This window comes from Hyperolius riggenbachi, chromosome 11 (assembly GCF_040937935.1).
Source record: "Hyperolius riggenbachi isolate aHypRig1 chromosome 11, aHypRig1.pri, whole genome shotgun sequence".
Classification (NCBI taxonomy): domain Eukaryota; kingdom Metazoa; phylum Chordata; class Amphibia; order Anura; family Hyperoliidae; genus Hyperolius; species Hyperolius riggenbachi.
The window spans coordinates 33,612,662-33,637,037 of NC_090656.1; the positions used below are offsets into that span (position 1 = coordinate 33,612,662).

Sequence of the window (24,376 nt, forward strand, 5' to 3'; positions counted from 1 at the left end):
GATCCCCGGCTATTCAGTCCCCCAGGTACCGCTGCCGATCGGCGTTACGCGGTCCTGGGGGTGCCCCTTTGCCAATGCCCATAGGTAGTGAGCGGTCGGCAAGTGGTTAATGGGTTTATCAGGGTAATAATGCAGATCTATTCAGCAGTCTGCTTGTTTAATAGACTTGCATAAATCATCAGGATGGGAATTGGCTATATTTCTACATCACCAAATAACCTACATATTATGTAATTTATACACTAACCTTTATGTGGTTATATTTATGTATTTCTTGTGTTATTTAGTTGCAACTACTTCACTTTAAAGTGAACCGAAGGTGAAAATAAACTGATGAGAAACAATTATATTTATCCTCCTCCTAAAAATGACTAAGTATCCCATGGTTTTCTTTTATATTTAAACATTTACAAAGTAGGTTGAACGTTTTACTGTCTCTAATCAGTGGCAGCCTATTAAGTGTCCCGGAGGAAGCAGGAAAAAAATGGCGCCAGCTGCTAGTGGACAAAAAGGGCACCGCCATAGACTAATGCATTTATCATTAATACGGTCCCAAAGCAGAAAAAAGGGCGCCCGATAAATATAGTTAAGATTACAACATTAACATTTTTTAAATATGTAGAAGCTTGCAACATTATAGTTTTTCTTATTTTGTTTGTATGTACAGATTTTATGTTACAAAATATATTATTGTTTCTGTGTGTGTAAGGGTGCTTGTGCAGGGGGAGTGGTTAGGCTTAGGCACCACCCACGGGGCCTTTAGGGTTAGGCAACACCAGGGGGAGGGGGTGTGGTTAGGGTTAGAGACCACTGGAGGAGTGATTAGGGTTAGGCACCACTGGGGGAGGGTTCTGTGTGAGTGTAGGGGTAGGTTAAGCAGTATCGTTTAATTACGTAACAATTTTTAATACTGGTAATATTTTTTGTTTTCATCTCCCATCTCTTTTAAAACGGTATTTATCGTTAACGAATTTTATTAATGTTTGTCGCTATTGAGATTACATTATCCAGCCGCGCCCTTTTTTCATGCACCCGTCCCGGAGTTAGAAAAAGGCCAGTTATTCATGTATCTCACCTCCCTCTGCCCTCAGACTTTCATGGCTGTAATTTGCTCATCAGTGATGTTTACTAATATTCCTGACAAGGTACCAACAAGACAGAAGCTGTCACTTCCATGTCTAGAAATATTAACTCTTTCAGGCAGCAAAATAAAACAAAACAGCCTAATAAATTTTTATAGACAGTTTAGCTGGAAAATCTTGGGCAGACATAGTTGATCGGGTGCATGGTGGCAACAATGTGTGATATCATGACCAACAAACTTGACAGAACCCCGAGGCCGCCGCCCCCCCCAAATGTTATATGTGCCCCTCGGTGCCTGTTCATGAAAATATGAAGAATGGGGAACAAATGCAGAATCACAGCGGACACTCGGCGGCAGCGGACAGATAAGTATTTTCATGCACAGGCATCGGGGGGTAGACAACTAAAAATGCCGGGGATGGCGACACATAGCCAATTCCCGAAAGATTTCATGCTAAACTCGATCAAGAATCGGCTTGTGGTGTATAGGCAGCCAACAGATCACTCTCTGATCAGACTCAATAAGAGAGAGAGATATGTCTCTGAGTCGATTCGCCTGTGGCGAACATTACGGAAAGTCGTGCGCAATCGCCAACGATTTTCGTATGGTCCTGCACAATTACTGTCAGTCCTGTGTAAATGTACAATAGATGTATTTTTCCCTCTCTTCTCTTAAAAAAAGAGCCCCTCACCCCCTACACCTCCTCCAGCTTTTCACACGTAGCTGGTGACACATAGGTGTTACACGCTAGGACCAAATGGTGACCATGAAGTAGCTTCAGCTCTCTCCCAAGAAACCAGCTCGAACTGGCAGAGATAAGAGATTCCCTCCAAAATCATACAAACAAACAAAGAACTTTTATGTATTTGTCATTCAAAATAGCCTTGTCGTAGAAAGACAAAAAACACATTTTCTGATACCTAGAAATCAGTTTGAACATTCACCTGAATTACAATTTTCTAACTATCAGGAATCAGTAGAGAAACGGCTTTATCCGGCCTGCGTAGAGCAAATGCGATAGAATAGGCATGTATAGCCTCGTTTGATACAGGGTCGCAGGCCGCTTATGAATATAGCCTCGGATTTGCGATGCGCCAATCTGGGGCGGAGTCACACAGAGAATTCATAAATGTTACATTTTTTGCTCTGAGTCTGAGGCAACCTGCTGATTAGGAGGTAACCCCGCCTTAAACACACCTACTTTCCAGGTAGTGACAGCCCAAAACTCAGGTCCTATAGAAGTGGGGCGGGATCAAACCCACCCAGTTCTCCAAATTCCATCGACCAGGAAAGTCCAGGCATGCGTTCAAAAAGAACCGACGCATGCTGTGTTCCAGGACTATTAACATTAATGCCTACTTTTAAACTTGACTCCGTTTCTTCATTCTTCAAATGGACTGCTCAGCATACTAAGTAAGAACTTTCTAATTTTATCCCTTTATTTTTAAGCTTCGTCTATGTGTTAATCTGTGTAAATGTATGTAATGCAACTTTGTTATAAAAACGTTTAAAAATCGTTATGGTTACAATCTGTTCTCAATATACACAATCGTACCTATTCTCCTTTGTGCCTTTATAACCCGTATGCGAGAACCCGGCCCAGATAGAACGATCTGACCCAGGTTCCTGCATACTGCTAAGGGTTAATAGAGCGTTCTCGAAGTCCTAGTATAATTACAGTAGCGGGCTGTGTAACCCGTTTGGTGGCAGATCTTTGAATTGTATGTGTGTGGTGAATCCGTTGGCATCCGAACCCTCCCTCCGCGAGTCAGTTCATCAAATTGCGAAGTCTGGTTACCCTTCGTGATAAGCAACATGACCGTGTGAGAGAATTTCTGACGCTGATTGATTGACCCGGCCATGCGGTCTGTGACACCGCCCATAGATCAAAAGATGTCTGGGCACCTTTATTTTTATGTACCGGCTGTGTGTGATAATCTGAGGTGGGCAATGCTTTGTTTAATGATTGAAGGCTCCAACCATTTGCTCCACATGAAGGACATGACCGCTAGGGAGCTGGTGACGCGTGGTGCAGCCAAATGGAAGAAGAAAGAAGATTACCAGCGCGATCACCTTCCTTGACTCCTCCTGGGCTGCCTGCGTCAGACATCAAGTCATCACGTCACCACTGCATGATGACCCCTGAAGTCCAGTAGCGGTACTGCAAGCTGTCAGTGCGTGGCGCCCATGGAGGAGTCGGCTTTCCATGCTCTCCTCACCTGTGTGTTTTCCTGGTCCCTGCTTTCTCCTGCATGAGCGGCTGGCCACTAGTAAGTAGGCAGATCTACTTGTGACCTGTGGCTGTGTGACTGTCCCTAAAGAGTAAGGGCCCATGAGGCCATGGGGGTGGGGTGGGGGGGGGAGGGAAAGCGGGTGCAATTTTTACACCCTCGCCCTGGGTGCAATTAAGCCTAGAAACAGCCCTGGTCTCAGCTATTCTAGAACTTCACTACAAGCCTGTTAGAATAAATAAATGTCTGGCCACTGCTTTCCTATCACCCTTCCCCCCCCCCCCCCCCCACACACACACACACACACACCACCACCACCGAACTGACGGATCAGTCTTTGTACCTATTAGAAAATCCATTTAAAGTTGAAACATCCTCCTCAATCTGTGTGATGTCCACCTGATTCCACCCTGTCAGGTTTGATATTGGATGTGAGGAAAAGTCTTTTATCTTTGGCTCAGCCCGGCCATAAAGCAGTGGAGAGATAATACCTCTGCTTTGTGTGCCAGAAACAATGGAGGGATGCTTCAAAGATATGAGGCAAAGTGCAGCAGCTTCTGTCAGGAGAATTATTCGCTGCTCGTCTCTGGGATGGATTAACTCTTCACAGGCCAGAGGACCTTCCTGGCCGCATTTCACGTCACAGAGAGCCTGGCTGGACAAAAATCGCTTTCCTGCCCCCCTAGGATAGCGAGGGTCTTCTGACAGGAGTGCAGCTCATGAAGTAAGACTGTCTGGTGTGCACATGTGCTAACTTCCACACCCATAAATCCCTAAAATGGCAACATGACTAAGCTCCGCCTCCCACAGAACCTGAACAGCAAAACCCCACCCAGCTACATTGGAGGCATCGGATGGAAGGGAAACTTGACTTATGAAATAGTCACGTGACCAAAAGCAGGGAATTAGAAATGCTTTGTTACAGGTTTCATGGTCGTGACTTCAACTGTTGCCTGGATTGCATCATCCTGCTGGGGGCACAGATTGACTAAAGGTGGCCCCTAATGGTCTAATTTCTAGCAAAAATTCGCTTGAACGATCAGATAATTCTGATCAGGTTGGTTGTAAATAATTTCCATTGATGGGCGCCATCGATCACAAACGATTATAAAAACAGTCGTCCGATTGGATTTTCGTCTAACCAAGATTTGGATTTTCTTGTCGGTTGTGAGAGCTAGGAAGCAAAGATTGGTTAGTTGCTGGTGAAGTGAACAATGTTTTACAATGTTTCACTTCCGATCAGAATTATCTGATCGCTCGAACGATTTTTCAGTAGAAATTGGATGATTAGTGGTCACCTTAAGATGGCTGCAGCAAACAGCACAATCTTGTTTATGGGCTCCTGACCAGGTCATTTACATGTGATATCACATCAGCTAATCTAAAAGGAGGACAAGAACAATATTCTACTATGTACTGTACAGAGTTTTAAAGGACAACTGAATTCAGAGGTATATGAAGGCTGCCATATTTATTTCCTGTTAAACAATACCAGGCCTGGCAGCCCTGCTGATCTATTTGGCTGCAGTAGTGCTTGAATCACACCAGAAACAAGCATGCAGCTAATCTTGTCAGATCTGACAATGTCAGAAACACCTGATATGCTGCATGCTTGTTCAGGGGCTATGGCTAAAGCCCCATCTACACAAAACAATTTTTTGTGCGATTCGATCGAATTTGATTGATCGATCAAATCCGACATGTCCGATTGGGATTCGATTGTGTGGTCGGATGTCATTGCAAAACAATGGCAAATTGATCACACGATCGATCGAATGCCGATCGGACATGCCGGATTTAATCGATCAATCATTTCAGTCAAATCGAATCGCACAAAAAATTGTATCATGTAGATGGGGCTTAAAAGTACAGTAGAATCTCGTTATAGGAAGCTCTGATATAGTAAACCTCTGGATACAGTAAACTCGGTCCTCAGTCCCTGATTGGCCAGTAATAGTTTTGTACCAATAGAAGTCCTCACCATCTCCATCGAGCTGCCTCCTCCTCTTCTTTCTTTTTCGCCTTTATAGCTGCGGCTGCATCCTTCTCCTCTTTCAGCTTCTTCTTTGGTTTATCCACTTGCTCTTCTTTTATTTCCTTCTTTTCCCTTTTCTACAAACCAATCCAGAAAATATGAATAAATACCACAAAAAGTGAGATTAGAAGCCTGAAAGTTAAATTTAAAACCCAATTTCAGAAAGAAAACAAAGTTACAGAATTTGGGTTTTCGTCCCAATCTGCATCCTCATATTGGAGTTTAGCTTCCTGCCCTGACAGGGAGGAAGTAAATCTCTCTACCAGTGACAATCAGGAAATTAGATTTGTAGATACTGTAAAACGGGGAGAATTAGACCCTCCAAGTTCTTAATGCCGTTCATTTCCTGCACATGGAACTTCCAGGGTTCATGTCCAAACTCTTCAGGTCCATGTAGGTCAGAAGATCTCCCCAGTGCAGACGTAAAATTACTGAAAAGATGGTTCAGTTTTACTTAAAAAGGCAGAAAAGAAATCCCCTCCAAACTCCCATCAGCAGATAAAATCCCTGGATCACTATTAGTGGAATAAGCTTCCCTTAGAGAAGTGAGTTTACACTAGAGTGGTGCAGCAGCATCAAGCAGCAAGTCCGTGCCAGGAGCATGCAAAGCAGGAGCATGCAAAGCTCTTCATTTTACTATTGACAACCTACAGTACAGTAACATCCAGTAAAAAAAAGTAAATATCTCCTGGAACCATCTCTGTAAGGAGGGGGGGGGGTGTCAGTCTTACTGCGGGACGGATTCTTCCCAGCTTTAGAAGCTGCATATTGATTGGCATTGTTAAGGTACGTACACACGCACTACAGAAGCAAACGACGGGTCCGTTGGACCCTCCTGCTGGGCGGACTTTCAGCAGACTGTAGTGCGTGTGTACGCACCGTCGGCGGACTGATAAGGCTGTTCCTGAACGATCCGCCCGGCGGATTCTTCTGGTAGGCCCAAATCTAGTAGGACACCACATTCACCTAATGCAACCTTCCTTGCTTGCTTTTAGCCCCCATAAACTTATTCTGAAAGCTGCTTTAGTTATGTTATGGTTCTAGACAGCGGGGGATTATGACAGCCTACACACACACCTTATATCGGCTGGATTGTTAGCTTACTCTTTTTATTGTTCAATAGCTCTATCCCCAGATCTGCTTCCTGGAGAAGAAGCCCCAGTAAAGTGATCTGATGAAGGCTAATGGCTCATTTTTCTGCTTTCCCTGCATATGAATTGTTCATGGGGGGAATATAGGAGAAGACAGCACTGGCCTTATCTCAGACAAGTGGAAAATTGAAGGTGACGGTAAGAACGAGGGATCTCTGCTACTGCAGAGGCGTCAATCTTCCTCCTCAGAGAAGAGAGGCTTTGACACATGCAAGGGAGACCGACAGCCGCGTATTGCAGAAAGACTGCAGTATTGCAGGGAAAGCAGAAGCCATAGCAAAACTCAAGCACCGCTAAGAAAACCCACTTCCCATCAAGAAAACAATTAACATATATAAAAGCCCACACAAGCTGTCCTGTAATTGGAAATGGAGATCATCCATCAAAACTGAGATAACAGACGTCACAGCAATTGTTGAGCTGAATTTCCACTACATACTTGTGTTACATGTGTGAGATTTTACATGACAATTCTCACACAGAAGAAAACAAATTGCAATTTTTTTGGTGTAAATTTAATGTGCAAGCTGTAGCATATGGGACAATGGCCTCAATTCACTAACCTTATCTCATGTCTTTAATAACGTTTCTAGAGTTATCACCATGGTGATAAGGCATGTAGTATTCAGGAAACATTTTACCTCAGACACACCTAAAGCCCAATCTACACGATACGATTCTTTATACGAATCGATTACGATTCTAATTACGATACGATTAAATCCAGCATGTCCAATCGGGATTCAATTCAATTCAATTTGCCATTGTTTTGCAATGGCAAATCGAATCGAATCCCGATTGGACATGTTGGATTTAATCGTATCGTAATTAGAATCGTAATCGAATCGTATAAAGAATCATATCATGTAGATTGGGCTTAAAGTTAACTCTTCTGTCTAAGTTAACGGATGCATCCAAGGTGAAATAAAAATCAAAATCCACTTACCTGGGGCTTCCTCCAGCCCCTGGCAGCTGTCCTGTGTCTACTGCGCCAGCGCAGTAGAGACCTGATGACATCGGCTACACCAAGTGACGCGCCCCGTGGAGCGCACATGAAGCCGACCTGGCGAGGTCGGCTTCCTAAGCGGAGGAAACAGTGAGAGGAGCTGCGGCGAGGGCACAGGACAGCTGCCAGGGGCTGGAGGAAGCCCCAGGTAAATGGATTTTGATTTTAATTTCACCTTGGACCTCTCCTTTAAGGTGAGATCTCTTAAATCTTCAATCCTTAAAATAACTCCAGAATTCTAAAGTTAAAGACAGGCTGTTAACTGCGTGTGAAAATAACTACAGAGGAGGTAACTTAAAGGTGCGTACACACGCACTACCGGCGGCAACGACGCCGGACCCTCCCGCTGGGCGGAAGTTTAGCCGACAGTCGGTGGACTGATAAGGCTGTTTCTGAACGACCGCCGACAGCGCGTTCACACGCACTACTGTCGGCTGAACGTCCGCCCAGTGGGAGTGTCCGATGGTAGTAGGCACCATAAGGAATGAGGAGATAAGATAACTCTCTCACTGTGTGGTGGCAAGTTATCTCTTGCCTTATCTCCAGCATGATCTTAGTGAATTGAGGCCAATATCTCCTCCATTGCTTTCTATTTAAAACGCGTGACTTTTCACAATTAAGAAGAAAATGCGAAAAAATGCAGCAAACTGTGCGATTTGGTCACGCTACAATCATGGACTGAAAATTGCATTGCATGGAAAACTAGCCCAATGGCCATCATTAGCATGTTTGTTTTTTCATGTGAATTTTCGTTCTGTGAATAAATGTAATCTTCGCCTAAGTGGTGGATGATTTTATTATTTTGCTGGGGCAACGTGGAATTGATTTTGCCGTTGAAAGCCCTCTTATCGTTTAATATCTAAAAGACAAAAAAATAAATAAAAATATACACAAATCAAAACCAGATAACGCAAAAGCACAAAGTTCTAATGAAAAAAGTTCTGCTTTATTGCACAGCTGCTCCTTGTAAACAAGTTAGCTGAAGTCATTGTATTAAAAGCCATTAGAAGAAGCTTCCAGTCCCAAAACACAGACTTTTCTTTCCATTAAGTTGTATAAACAGTTTGTTGGTTTTTTATTATTGCGGCAATATTTGTCCCTGTATATAGAGTACACAGCGGCCAGCCGAGCCCGCCTCCCTCCCCCTTAATATCGGAAAGCCGCTCGCCGCGGACATTACGTCCAACCATTGACCTCTGCAACCATAGGCGAGCACGATTGTTTAAAAAAAAAAAAAAAGTGAAAAACAATTTGGTTCGAAGGGAACGCGAGTAGAAGACATATTTGCAGTGAATTTAAAATGAGGACCAATTACAGCATTGTGAGCAAGCTTTCAAAACTCATTACTTGTGACCTTTTGGGTGTTGAACATTAACTGGCATCCATTTACGCTCTTTAGGCTGATGGTAAGACATTAACGCCTTTGTGGTGGCAGGCCGGCTGCCATTACACGGAGGGCTGAGCCGCTGACGGCTCGGCAAGTAAATTCACTCTTCTTCCCCATGAATGGGAAAACATGAAGTCCCCTCTTCTGTGCCGCTTATAAACTAGCAATGAAATTGGAAAAGTGATGACGGTGTCGGAGATCTCGGTGTTCCTTTGTTCTGCATGGCTGTGTCCAGCAATTGTATCCGAACTGAGGCTGTTTTCCCTCTTGTTCAGCTTCATTAAGCGGCAGCTTTCAATGCTTGCCTCTTCTGTACACAATGGCTGCTTATGTGCTATTTAGGCTGAGCAATTTCACCTAATATTCTGGAACACTTTCTGCTCCACAACTTGGCAATTACGCTTTTACATGAAGTGCTTTTACACCGGCAACAACTGATGAGTAACGGCACCTCTCCCTCAGGAAAAACAAAAACAAACTTCTCTGAGCCTGTGTGGTATTTTACATATGCCGGGGCTTTAGACTTACTAAACCTGTAATGAGCAGTAATCCTGCCAATATAGGAGAAAGTCCCATTTACAATGAAATCCACCACAAGTGACCATGTGATTACATATCTCAGCCACTGCTATGTTTCAACCCGGTTTCTGGTGTATCTGGGACCTGCACCTGATCCACAACCCACTTTCCGGTGTATCCGATACCCACACCCAACCCACTTTCTAATGAATCTTATACCTGCACCCGACCCACAACCCACTTTTTGGTGTATCCGATTCCCACACAGGACCAACAACCTGCTTTCAGGTGTATCTGATATCCGCACCTGACCTGCAACCAGTGCTGGGCCGAAATTACGCATTAGCGTAATTACGCATCGTAATTCACTAAAAATGCACCGTAAGCGTTACGTGTAAGGTTACGGTATTACGCGTAATTACGCGTAGACCGTAAGGTTACGTTTTACGCGTAACAAATTACGCGTAAGACAGTAAACTCCCATTGAAATTACACAGTCTGCCGTAATCGCGTAATATTACGCTCCCGTATAATATAAAAAAGCCGCCGACTTTAAGGGTTAATAGCAAAGCCCCCTTAAGTGCTAAGAGCCTCAAATTTGGAGAATATATTAAGGAGATCAGAAGGAATAAGAGGAAAATTTTTTTTTTCAAAAAGACCTTATAGTTTTTGAGAAAATCGATGTTAAAGTTTCAAAGGAAAAATATATACATTTAAAAACCCGCCGACTTTAACGGTTAATAGCAAAGCCTGCTTAAAATTTAGGAACACCAAATTCACAGGGTATATTAAGGGGATCAGTGGGAATAAGAGGAAATTTTTTTTTTCAAAAAAACCTTATAGTTTTTGAGAAAATCGATTTTTAAGTTTCAAGGGCGAAAATGTCTTTTAAATGCGGAAAATGTCAGTTTTTTTTGCACAGGTAACAATAGTGTTTTATTTTCATAGATTCCCCCAAGTGGGAAGAGTTTTACTTACTTCGTTCTTAATGTGGGAAATATAAAAAAAAAAAAACGACGTGGGGTCCCCCCTCCCAGACCTCTTTAACCCCTTGTCCCCCATGCAGACTGGGATAGCCAGAATGTGGAGCACCGGCCGCGTGGGGCTCCGCACCCTGACTATACCAGCCCGCATGGTCCATGGATTGGGGGGTCTCGGAAGGGGAGGGGCAGCCAAGCTTTCCCCTCCCCCTCCGAGCCCTTGTCCAATCCAAGGACAAGGGGCTCTTTTCCACCTCCGATGGGCGGTGGAGGCCGCGATTTCCTGGGGAGGGGTTCATGGTGGCATCTGGGAGTCCCCTTTAAAAAGGGGTCCCCCAGATGCCCACCCCCCTCCCAGGAGAAATGAGTATAGAGGTACTTGTACCCCTTACCCATTTCCTTTAAGAGTTAAAAGTAAATAAACACACAAACACATAGAAAAAGTATTTTAATTGAACAAAAAACATAACCACGAAAAAAGTCCTTTTATATTCTTAATTAACCATTAATACTTACCTGTCCCTTTAAAAGCCAGTTCCCACGCAATATCCTCGGAAATATACTAATCAGTTACAATGTAACAAAGTTATTACAATGTAACAACTTTGTTACTTTGTAACACCACCGCACCCGACGTCACTCGCCGCTCACCCGCCGGCCGCCGCATACACGCTAGTCCCCGCCGGCTCCCGCCGTCCACTCCGCCCACACCTGTCACCCATATACATGCTGGCACCCATGGGTGCCAGCATGTATATAGGTGACATGTGGGAGAGGCGGGGAGGGCAGCGGAGCCGGCGGGGACTTAGCGTCCCTTCACCCGACAGAGCTCTGAGCTATATTAGCTCAGAGCTCTCGAAAGCATCTTTGTATTTGGGCTCCAAGGAGCCCCATTGGTCCTTAGCAGACCAATGGGGTTCCTTCAAAATCAGAAGGAACCCCATTGGTCTGCTAAGGCCCAATGGGGCTCCTTGGAGCCCAAATACAAAGATGCTTTCGAGAGCTCTGAGCTAATATAGCTCAGAGCTCTGTCGGGTGAAGGGACGCTAAGTCCCCGCCGGCTCCGCTGCCCTCCCCGCCTCTCCCACATGTCACCTATATACATGCTGGCACCCATGGGTGCCAGCATGTATATGGGTGACAGGTGTGGGCGGAGTGGACGGCGGGAGCCGGCGGGGACTAGCGTGTATGCAGCGGCCGGCGGGTGAGCGGCGAGTGACGTCGGGTGCGGTGGTGTTACAAAGTAACAAAGTTGTTACATTGTAATAACTTTGTTACATTGTAACTGATTAGTATATTTCCGAGGATATTGCGTGGGAACTGGCTTTTAAAGGGACAGGTAAGTATTAATGGTTAATTAAGAATATAAAAGGACTTTTTTCGTGGTTATGTTTTTTGTTCAATTAAAATACTTTTTCTATGTGTTTGTGTGTTTATTTACTTTTAACTCTTAAAGGAAATGGGTAAGGGGTACTACAAGTACCTCTATACTCATTTCTCCTGGGAGGGGGGTGGGCATCTGGGGGACCCCTTTTTAAAGGGGACTCCCAGATGCCACCATGAACCCCTCCCCAGGAAATCGCGGCCTCCACCTCCACCGCCCATCGGAGGTGGAGAAGAGCCCCTTGTCCTTGGATTGGACAAGGGCTCGGAGGGGGAGGGGAAAGCTTGGCTGCCCCTCCCCTTCCGAGACCCCCCAATCCATGGACCATGCGGGCTGGTATAGTCAGGGTGCGGAGCCCCACGCGGCCGGTGCTCCGCATTCTGGCTATCCCAGTCTGCATGGGGGACAAGGGGTTAAAGAGGTCTGGGAGGGGGGACCCCACGTCGTTTTTTTTTTATATTTCCCACACTCAGAACGAAGTAAGTAAAACACTTCCCACTTGGGGGAATCTATGAAAACACTATTGTTACCTGTGCAAAAAAAAACTGACATTTTCCGCATTTAAAAGACATTTTCGCCCTTGCAACTTAAAAATCGATTTTCTCAAAAACTATAAGGTCTTTTTGAAAAAAAAATTTTTCCTCTTATTCCCACTGATCCCCTTAATATACCCTGTGAATTTGGTGTTCCTAAATTTTAAGCAGGCTTTGCTATTAACCGTTAAAGTCGGCGGGTTTTTAAATGTATATATTTTTCCTTTGAAACTTTAACATCGATTTTCTCAAAAACTATAAGGTCTTTTTGAAAATTTTTTTTTCCTCTTATTCCTTCTGATCTCCTTAATATATTCTCCAAATTTGAGGCTCTTAGCACTTAAGGGGGCTTTGCTATTAACCCTTAAAGTCGGCGGCTACCTAACATTGATGCATGCGTCAACTTTTCCGCTTGGCAGCATGACCTTACGCATTAATTGCTAGTAGGATTTTACGCGTAAGCCTATAATGTAATAACCTGAATTACGGTATACTTACGCGTAATTGCGTAAGTGCTATGCGTAATTACAGACCTGTACCGAAATTGAATGTCTATGCCGTAAGTGTAATTTCGTAATGCGTAATAGCGTAAAATTACGCGTAATGATCCGTAAGCGTAGCTTTCTCCATTACGACCAGCACTGCCTGCAACCCGCTTTTCAGTGAATCTTATACTTGCACACGACCTGCGACACGCTTTCCAGTGTATCTGATACCCGAACCTGACCAGCAACCCGCTTTCTGGTTTATCTGATACCTGCACCCGACCCACAAGCGCCTCCGGACTCAAATCCCACCTGCAACCTGCTTGTTCCATTTTCTTCCAACATACACATCTAAAGTCTCATTGGGTAGCTGTAAATGAAATGAAACCCATTTCTGTACAAAAACCAAAGCCAAAGAAATGTTTTAAAGGGGGCTGCTATCTATGTACCCAATTCTGGGGCCCCTCTGATTGCCCAAAGCCTTATAGAGGGAGGGGGGTTACCTCTGGATGCGGATACTGGAGGCCACTCCTGACTATACGGGGGGGGGGGGGGGACACTTCTGGGGGTATCCAACACTGGTGGATACCTCTGGTTACCAATACTGGGATACTACCTAATACTGGGGGGTACCCATGGCTACCTAAAACTGGTGTGCAGGGTGAGGTGCCACAGCGGTGCCTTAATGTTTGGAGGGTTCCCACCAAAATTTTTGCCATGGGGCCCTATGATATTTACCAATGCCGCAGTGGTTAGCAGCGGTCTTGCATTGCAACGCTGGGTCCCTGGTTCGAATCCCAGCCAGGTCAACATCTGCAAGGAGTTTGTATGTTCTCTCCGTGTCTGCGTGGGTTTCCTCCTGTCACTCTGGTTTCCTCCCACATCCCAAAAACATAGATAAGTTAATTGGTTTCCCCCTAAATTGGCCCTAGACTCAGGGGCGTAGCAATAGGGGGTGCAGAGGTAGCGACCGCACCGGGGCCCTTGGGCCAGAGGGGCCCCGAAGGGTCCACCCTCTATCACAGTATTAGCTCTTTATTGGTCCTGTGCTGGTAATAATCACTTCTATAGATGCTTTGAATAGTAGTAATCCTTAACACACTGTTCCCAATCCCCTTCTTGCACCTCTGACACTGTGGTTGTCCTTGGCAAGTTTTGGTGCGTTGTATCAATTGCTATGTATAAAGTTCTTGGGGGGGCCCCATGTAAAACCTGCACCAGGGCCCACAGCTCCTTAGCTACGCCACTGCCTAGACTATGATACATACACTACACGATACATACCTAGACACATGACAATGGTAAAGACTAAATTGGGAGCCCCGCTGAGGACCGTTAGTGATAAGACAATATACTCTGTACAGCGCTGCGTAATATTTCAGCACTATATAAATACTTAAATAAATAAAATATGCCCCTGCTTAAGCAAAATTCTGCATTAAATGTAACAATTCCATGTAAATTATGATTTTGAAATTGAATTGATTTTGTGTAATCCATTCGTAATTACCAAGCTGAATTTAACCATTTACATTGAAATCAATATTGCGACTTTGGTGGTTAACACAAGAGCCCCCATACATGGTATCACCACCAAGCATGCTGGGTGCGTTAAGGAATAGTGGAAACAAGTCATACATTTTTCAAATAAAAGACTTAACAAGGGGAGCCCCAGATGGCCCCGCCCCCCTATGATAATGTTGCTTGGGGGCCTGGAAGGCATTTTATGCCACTGCTGGTAAGTGTGGGGCTCAGAGGCTGCCCTGTGTGTATGATAAGAGAATTATGCACATAAAGTCATACCTGAAAATGTTAATGCCTGAAGCAGCAGCTTCGAATGTGTTAAAAGCCGGCTTTGCGGCTGGTGCTTGCTTTGCGTCACTACGCTGTCCACACTGAGGTACAGATTACACAGACTGATCTATGAAAAAACAGCAGACCACAGCAACGAGAGTCTGTCTCTTACAGGAAGTGACTGGTAAAGGGCTTCCTGACCAGAGACTAGAAAACGGACCTATAGGAAATCATGGGCCTTCTGCCAGAGCCGGGACAAAGTCCTCCAGCACCGAAGGCTGAGACACCAAAGTCTGCCCCTCCATCCTTCCAACCGCAGCCATCACACACTGATTGCTATTAGACTAAGAGGGGCCCCAGGGCCCCTAACACCTTAATCTCTAGTTAATATGGCATGCAGTTACTGCCCTTTTCTTATTTCTCTCTGCTTCAAACACAATAGGGGAATGATAGCTGAGTGAGTTGTGCGCCCCCTCCCTCCAACACTGCGCCCTGAGGCTGGAGCCTCTCTCGCCTCTGCCTCGGCCTTGCCTTCTGCACATAGAGCCAACATCGGGTTCTGCCACTGAGTGCCAGCATTATTATATCCCATGTGATGCATTGTAATTATGAGCGCAACTCTCACCTTCTCCTTCCTTTTGTCCTCCTCCCTTTTCCCGTCCTCCTTCCTTTTCCCTTCTTTTGCTGCCTCTTCTTTATCCTCTTCAGTCTTTATTTTCTTCTTCTTCGATCTGAGGATAGAAATGTAATATGTGAAATTCCTCAGCCAGAAATATTCCCTTCTGCCGGGTAAGACCTCAGCAGAGTGAGAGGAATGGATAAACACAGTAATATGATGAATGTATTGAATGATTGGCAATCACAGTCTCCTCATGTCTGACAACAGAATCTCCCCAATATACACATCTCCCAAGTTAAATTACAAACGATTGACTGTGTATTGTACAGCGATACGCGTCTCCTTTCTCTATCTGTCTGATGTGATTAGATTTTGCCATTGGGAGGCAGTCTTGTTTGGGTGGTTGTTTTTGCTTTGAGTTATTGAACTCACTTGCAGCAAAGCTTTGTATTCTCGACAGAAACATAGGGGAACTCAACAGGCAGACGTGAATCTAAATGCTTCAAAGAGCAAAACTAAACTTAAAGAGGACCTGAACTTTCTCTCTGCTCTAAAATATAAGCAACAGTATAATAACTTGTAAAACACATTCTTGTTAAAGCTTACAGAACTCCTGAAACTACGGATACTGGAAGCCTGTGCTAGCATTTCTCCTGTGGTGTTGCTATCAGTGTGTGAAGAGTGGGAGAAGAGGGTTGCATTGACAATCCAACACAATGGGCAGCACATTGAACACATTTTATATGTGGTCAGAAACTTGTAAATACTCATGAAAGAATAAAGTTACGTTAAAACCAAGCACACCGTTGTAATTCTTGTGAAATTCCCAATAAGTTTGATGTGTCACATGACCCTCTTCCTATTGAAAAAACAAAAATTGTATTCAAAATGGCCGACTTGAAAATGGCCACCATGGTCACCACCCATCTTGAAAAGGTTCCCCTGTCACATATACCAATGTGCCACAAACAGGAAGTTAATATAACTAACCATTCCCATTTTATTAAGGTGTATCCATATAAATGGCCCACCCTGTAGGTTGATCTGCTGCTGGCAGCAGATCGATGGCCCATAGAGTTGCATTGGATCTAATGGTGCAGTAATGCCTTTAAATCGATTTTCAATAGATTCAATAGGACTGAATATAGGACTGTTTAAATAACAATGCACATTGCAGCTGAGGGCCGTTTCCGGACCGTGCTTCTTTAGTATTGGTGACCTTTGGAGGCCCTCCCTTCATTTTCCCCTGAATTGTTTATGTTTGCGATGCTTGATATTTTTATATTATTTTAGGTGGTTTACATTGGGATTTGTTTTGTTTCAACTTAGTTAAAAGTGGTGGGACACAGCCAATAGGAGGGACGGCACTTTTGAAATATTAGAAATATGGGAACAACTCTGGATCCAGTTACACAAAACCAGAGTGGGAGCCTTATGCTGGGAACACACAATACGTTTTCCACGTTCGATTCTCTGCTCGATTCTCTTATCTTCCACTCGAGCAGTAAATCGAGAGGCATATCGGACATGATGGAATCAATCGAACGCATCTATTGAGCTGGAAAATGAAACGTGTGTTCCCAGCACTGCTTTTCCCTGGAGAGGGAATGTCACTCGACAGGAAATCACCTACTTGAATGCATCGTGATCATCGTCATCCTGTCTGTCTCTCTTCTTCCCTCGTTTATCAGTTCTCTCCAGAGTCACAAAGTCTGCATCTTCAACCTCCTCTTTTATACCAAGGCTACTAAAATAAAAAAAAAGGTATATAGGAACCATCAGTTGAAAAGACGAGCTACCCACATACAAGGCAGATAAAGAAGCATACTGTGACATCTTTACTTAGCCAAGGTTTCCCTCAGATGAAGTGGGGGAAAAAAAATCATTATGGCGGCACTCACTGCATCATACCTTCCAACTTTTTGAGATGAGAAAGAGGGACACTTAAGCCATGCCCCTGCCACACCCCTGATCACGCCCGCCACACCCCTAGTCACGCATACCAAAGAGATTTCATAAGAAAAATAGGTTTTATAATTCAAACCACACTGGTCCTTTCTATCCTGGTTCATTTTCCTTCATGTTAACATTTTTAAATTAGCAATATATCAATTTAAAGGATGGGAATAAAGTTTAGAGTCAAACATTTTCTAGTAGAGAAATATATATTTACATAGAAAGAGGGACAAAGTCCTGAAAGAGGGACACATGAGAAGGAAAGGGGGACAGAGGTACAGTTGGGAGCTATGCTGTATTGAGATGACAACAGGAAGAAGTTGGCTGTAGTGAAGGTAGGCCTCACATTGTCACAGAACAGGTGGCAGAATTACACACTGACATTGGCCATCAGATTCAGTGTGATTAACTGGGTATGAGCAACTAGCAGTCACCGCTAGTAATCATGGGAAGTGTAGTTCTGCGCCCAGAATGTGAGCATCACCAGAGGAGTTGCGTTCTTGCTTCACATGAAAAACTGACTGAAGCAGGCGGATATGCAGATCCACAGAGCAACCAGAGGATGACTATAGCTGGCAGATGTCGGGGGACGTGCAGAACACAGGGGGAGTCCCATTGGAGGGATCCCATTAGGGTAATAACCAATTGAAGAACCCGGCAACAAATACAAAGATGCATTTGCCGGGGTTCCCACAGGTAAGCGACGGGCAGCTGTAGTTTAGCATAGCATGTGCCAGCAGGTGGGGAGCGACATGTGAGGCTGGTGTGTGGAAAACGTTAATCAAGGTCCAGAGGATATTAGCATGGGGTCATTAAAAGTGCACCCGATGTGACTGGTTCACCCTGTTCCTTGCACGGCATCAGCGTACCGCCAGGCTCCTCCTCACGTGTTTCATCGCAACTTGACCCATTCAAGGGCTGGAGGTTCGCTAAAGTGACACGTGCTTAAAACACTGAAGCTGTGCTAAGCCAAGCCCTGCCTCCCAAGTAGGGAGGAGCCTGGAGGTAAGCGCATGCCATGTACGGAAGATGGTGAACCTGCCGAGATGGGCTGTCCTGGCCGCTAGTCTGTTATGGGGGTTGCCTGTGTTTAAAGGACATCCGAGGTAAAAATAAACTGATGAGATTTTTCCTGTTGTATTGTCTCTGCTCAATGACGCATTCATTGAAGTATGCCAGAGCTCAAGTCTACGAATTATAGACCCTTTTTATCTCTTTCCTGCTCTCAGAAGCCATTTACTGACAGGAAAATGTTTCATGGCTTTAATTACTTATCGTGGGTAATGCTATTTTCTGACCCAGTCCGGCCCAGACCGAACCTGTCACTTGTATACCTGATGTTTAACTCTTTCAGGCAGAGAAAGAAAAAAAAAGGAACACAGCCTAGTTATATTTGTGTGCTTGGCACTGTACATACACATGTCTATCTCATCATCATGTCACCTCGGTTGTCCTTTAATAAATCTTAATGGAGTCAAGCCTGGAGGAGTGATTTCTGCTTGCAAAGATTTTTACATGCTGTGAAACAAGTAACGTGCCGGCGAGTGCATTCACCAGGGGAGAGTGTAATTAGCCCCTTTCCCTTTATGGTGGTGGCAGCGGACAGTGTGCACAATACGCAGTCAGCGCATTGAGTTTACCTCGGGAGATCTTCCAGGGATTGGGTTGGAGATTTCAGCTTCTTCTTTACCTGGAGAATTAAGCAGAAACATCCAGGAAATAGTGTTATGAGAGTTTATGGAGACAGCAGGCAGAACTTCCTCATGCTATGCAATGTGTGAGTTCTGTATAGCAATGAGCTCCCTGAAACAACATTATTGATTTATAAAGCACCAACAGATTCCATGGCGCTGTACAGAGTAAACACAAAATATATATAATAACCATAAATTCACACTTCTCACCAGGACAGATACATTCATCACCATTATTCCCAGCCTCTCTCCAGGCAGTTATTTACACTATAAAGATTTTCACCCAATATTGTATAAAAGGCTTTGCAGAAAACTCCATAGCTCTTGCAAAACAACAACAAATAACAGTAAAGCGCTTTTCTCCCATAGGACTCAAAGCGCATAAGCATGGCTCAGACCAATAATTGGTTGATTGGTAAATCGTGGTACAGAGGAAGAATTCTATAAGTCCAGAAATGTCAGGCTAAACAGGTGGCTTTTCAGTTCAGATTTGCATAACTCCAGGGAGGGGGCTGTCTTTACTGGGTATGGTAGGGAGTTCCAAAGATTAGGGGCAGCATGACAGAAAGCTCTGTCTCCAAGGGTTTTGAGGTGCACTCTGGGAGTGACCAAGTTGATGGAGCCTGCTTGTGAGAGGTGTGGTGCAGCTTCAGCAAGTCCTTTATGTATCCAGGGTCCAATTTGTGCAGCGATTTGAATGTCAGCACTCCAATCTTGAAGAGTATTCTCCATTTTACTGGTAGCCAGTGCAGTGAGTGTTCAATGTTCAATGTGAGCGTTAAATGTTCAGTCCCTGAAATGTATTTCACAGGTGGGCTCAGAACTTTGAGAGATCAGGCAGAGTCTGAGGATGGAGAGACCGGAGATTGCAGCTGTGTATAGATAGAAGGTGGCAGCCAGCTGCTGTGATTAGTGACTAGAAATGAGCGCTCAAGAATGCTGAACTTTATCTTACAATGATTCTGCCCCAGTATCGCTTAGCCAGATTCTCTTGAACTTGCCATAAAAGCTTGACTTGTAGACACCTTAGACGAGAATGGTGGTCAGGAAGGAAACTTGGGAAATGCCCAGGTATCCTTGAAAAGATGTGACCCAGCAACCAATCCTAAAAGTCCGAGCACACGCCTGACTTGTCAGCCGATAACAACCACCTCAACTGATAATCAGGCATGTGTACGGCAGCCGGCGACCCCCAACCCGCAAGCAATCCACTAGGCTGCTCTACTCGCCCTCACCGACGTTGATTCCATTGTTCACGCCGCCTCCACGCAAGAGCCGCTTGTCGCCCCTCCATCATCCCCCTGCATAGCTACACAGTGCATCGTCTGCTACATAGCTGACGCATGGAGGTATGTGTTCCAGCCCACCGCTGCTGCCATTGATGCTGGAGGGCGCGCTGAGGGGACCCTCCCCACCGATGTAGGTGACCAGTGCTCTCCCCTCATGCTGGGACCCCTCCTGTCCCCCAAAATGGCCTTGGGCGGGCCCCAGGGTGCAGGGGCTGCAGCCCCTATTGTTATGCCACTGCCTACATTGCTTAACCACGCTGGCATTCTATTAAATGCGCCAGGTTGGATGCGCAGCACTATTTTTTAAAAAATTTTTTTCCTGTCATGTAGCTAGCCGTGATGACGACATCGAGTCCCGATCCACCCCTCAGCACTGCCTGGCACTAATTGGCCAGGCTGCGCACGGGGTCTCGGGGGGGCCTCTAACGCGGCGGGTAGCGGCGCATCGGCGGCAATCAGGTTAGACAAGCAGCTAGCAAAGTGCTAAAAAAAATTATGAAAATCGGCCTGAGCGGCGCCCTCCGGTGGTAATGGACGAGCTAAGCTCGTCATTACCGCCAAGGAGGTTAATGTGGGGTGAAACTGAAGTTTGAAAACTCTTGTGTTTAAGAGTATTAGTTTAACATAGTTCCCTAGACTCCTTTTTTTCAATACATATATATAAATGTATAGAATTACCTGTGTGTCCCTGCAGTGCCTTCATAAGCTCTTGATTGGAGTCGATTGGAAGGAAGCTATCTTTTGGTTATACGCTTACTCCCCCCCCTTCTCTTCCCTTGTAGTGACACATTGCCATGGCAATGGTGAAGCCGTCACTCAGAGGTGGACCCGAATTGTGCGGCTGTTATGGGCCCAAACATGACTGACGTCACAGTGACTGTCTTTTCATCACCAACTGTACCCATTACTGTATGTATCTGCTATAGTTTTAGGGTATTGTAAGTACATTTTGCAAAAAAACAAAAACAAAAAAACTGTTTTGCATTAAAGAGGCAAATAATTTAACAAAGAATCAACAGAACACCCAAGCAGCTCGGGGTGACCCAAAACCACAAGAAAAGTATAGGGAACTAAAAGAGACCGAAAAACCCTCCTACTAAAATGCATGGCTCAGCGTAATTTATCTTCTTAAAACAGAAGGAATTTGCGATAAATCAGCAAGCCCACAGCGTATAAAATTTACAGACCCACATCAACCCAACATGCACCATTGAGCAGACTCGAGCAGAATATACTAGGTCGTCCTGCGGGGGACAGGAGCGGCCCAAGAGTGGGGGAAGCGAGGGACCAAGTTGCCTCAAGGGGGCTGGAGGATGCCCCAGGCAAGTATAAAACCTGTGACAGTTTGTCTCAGGTACACTTAAAGCAAACCTGTGACCAGGATGGGGTTCAAATTTAAATACCTCTCCAAGTAGTGGAAAGCCTTTTAAAGGTCCAGAGAATTCCCAGATCCTGTTTGATCCCACCACTGCTGTCCTGGACCTGCTTTCTTCATGTGGCAGGGCTCCCATCCGTGTACGAGTGCATCCATATTGGGCATGTCCGGAGTAAAAAAAAAAAAAAAAAGACAAAAACCAGATCTGGACCATGCAAAGACTTCCTACTACCAAAGTAAGTAACCCTTTTTTGCACTTTTAATTTGCTTCTGGTTAATTTTAACCCAGGCATTTGATGCCACACCCAGCACACCTCCAGATGCTGCATGAATCCTATCAATCTGCTAGTTTGTTTAAAAAAATGTTTGCTGGCATTTATGTCACAGTGGGGCAAACTAGTAATAACATGCATGTGCCTATAATGCAACATCCAATTTTTGAAGGGGTGAGGGAAAAAGTGAGTTGTGCTTCCCTTACACTATATGCAGACTTTACATATTCTTTCTGTTTGCATGGGTTGCCTCCAAGTACTCTAGTTTAGTCCCAAATCCCATAAACATATACCAATAGGTGAGCTGGTTCACACCCCAACTCCGAACAAATGGCTTTACACTACAATAGGAATACAGAACAATAACAGACCATAGTAGGATTATATTGTGATATTGTAAGACATGACTATGTACTCTGTAAAGTGCTGCAGAAGATGTCAGTGCTATATAAATTCATAATAACAACAACAACAACAATATAGTAGGACATTAGACTGACTATGGTAGGATTAGATTGTGAGCTCCTCTGAGGACAGTCAGTGACATGACTATGTACTCTGTACAGCACTTTACAGAGAGGTTCTAACTGTCCCTTAGAGGAAGTCACAATGTAATCCTTAACATAATCATATGTCATTTGTAATCTAGGGCCAAGTTAGGGGGAAGACAATTAACCTATCTGTATATTTTTGGGATGTGGGAGGAAACTGGAGTGCCTGGAGGAAACCATCACAGACAAGGGGAGACAAACTCTGTGCATAATATGGTAGTACAATAGACTAGGACTTTGGTAGTATTAATCTCCTCTGAGGACAGTCAGGGACATAACTATGTACTCTGTAAAATGCTGCAGAATATGTCAGTGCTACATAAATACATAATAATAATAATAATAATAATAATAATAATAATAATGTAGGACATTAGAATATGACAGGATTAGATTGTGAGCTCCTCTGAGGATAGTCAGTGACATGACTATGTACTGTGTAAAGTGCTGCAGAAGATGATAGTGCTATGCACACACATAAAAATATGACTGGACATTAGACTGACTATGGTATAGATTAGATTGGGAGCTCCTCGTAACACAGTGACAAATTATTGTATATACTGTGTTAAAGTACTGTGCAAGATATCAGCGATATGTGAATACACAGTCATGGGTATAACAGTATTGAACACACGTAGTACAGTGTGATCACACTGAAAACACATCAGGACAATTTATGATACCAGTTTTGCAAAACGAACTTGCAAGATTTGTGCGAACCAATCAGAAGTTCGATAAAATTCCTTGCAAACCTGGCAGCGACAATTTTGCTAATCCCCATTAATGACCAGTTGTAATCAAGGACTAGAAAATGATTATTAAGTTATATGGAAACAAAACTCCCAGGATTTTCCCTTTTCTGCAATCCTCTGTTGTCATCGGAGTGGAAAAAAATAGCATGTTTCACTTTCAGAAAGCCAGATACCAAATGCATCACCACAGAACACAGAGAGAGCAAGCAAGGATACTGTTACTGCTGGAAAGGGGGGGTGGGGGGGGGGGGGGGGGGGGGCAGGAGGGTATACCTTGTTTTTTTTTGTCAATTTTTGGGCCTTTTCTTTCTTTCCTGGTCTTTCTTCCTCTTTATTCCCTCTCTTGCCTTTTTGTTTCTCATGATTGTCTGAAGATTTTCTCTCCTTTGGCTTCTCTTTGGCTGCCTTCCCTTCTGACTTCCTTACAGATTGATGTTTCTTCTCTGTGATGTTCGCCGACATCGCCTGGAAGACCTCTTCCTCTGCAGTGGAAACCTCGTGTGTCATCACTGTAAGGATGTAACAGACAGGAGAATTATTATTCACTAACATCTTCTGCAGCACTTTACGGAGTACATAGTCATGTCACTGACTGTCCTCAGAGGAGCTCACAATCTAATCCTACCATAGTCATAGTCTAATCTCCTACCATATTATTATTATTATTATGTATCTGGCTGGATGGTGTAATGGTTAAGGGCTCTGACACAGGAGACCAGGGTTCAAATCTCGGCTCTTCCTGTTCAGTAAGCCAGTAATTCAGTAAGGAGCTCTTTGGGCAAGACTCCCTAACACTGCTACTGCCTACTGAGTGCGCTCTAGTGGCTGCCTCGCAAGCGCTTTGAGTCCAACAGGAGAAAAGCGCTATACAAAAAAAGGAATTATATAGCACTAACATCTTCTGCAGCACTTTACAGAGTATATAGCCATGTCACTGACCGCCCTCAGAGGTACTCACAATCCTACCCTAGTCAGTCTAATGTCCTACCATATTATTATTATTATTATGTATTTATATAGTGCTGACATCTGCAGCACTTTTCATAGTCCATATAGTCATGTCACTGACTGTCCTCAGAGGAGCTCTTTTTTTTTTTTTTTTTTTTTTAAACAAAAAGGAGTTTATTGAAGTACTTCACACATTTATACCAACAAATTCGTACAAATTACATGTATCAAATCTACATGTACAAATTACATGTAGAAAAACAATGGCTTACCCAATGAAGAGTAATAATAGAACATTATCATAAGTACTTCAAAATACAGTAGAGTA

The 24,376-nt window shown here is 44.3% G+C and overlaps 1 protein-coding gene across 3 annotated transcripts in view; it reads right to left on the minus strand.

Annotated features, from left to right (window-relative positions):
- The window catches only part of LOC137538547 (DNA topoisomerase I, mitochondrial-like), a 197,051-nt gene that overhangs the window by 121,625 nt on the left and 51,050 nt on the right, over window positions 1-24,376 (minus strand). For all 3 annotated transcript variants that reach the window (XM_068260787.1, XM_068260788.1, XM_068260786.1), the window contains exons 2-6: window positions 23,374-23,609; window positions 18,805-18,854; window positions 16,842-16,955; window positions 15,215-15,320; window positions 5,297-5,427 (exon numbers count right to left, since the gene is read on the minus strand). In XM_068260787.1, the coding sequence (XP_068116888.1) occupies window positions 5,297-5,427; window positions 15,215-15,320; window positions 16,842-16,955; window positions 18,805-18,854; window positions 23,374-23,607 (635 nt within the window). In that variant the 5' untranslated portion in view covers window positions 23,608-23,609. The remainder of the gene's footprint in view (window positions 1-5,296; window positions 5,428-15,214; window positions 15,321-16,841; window positions 16,956-18,804; window positions 18,855-23,373; window positions 23,610-24,376) is intronic.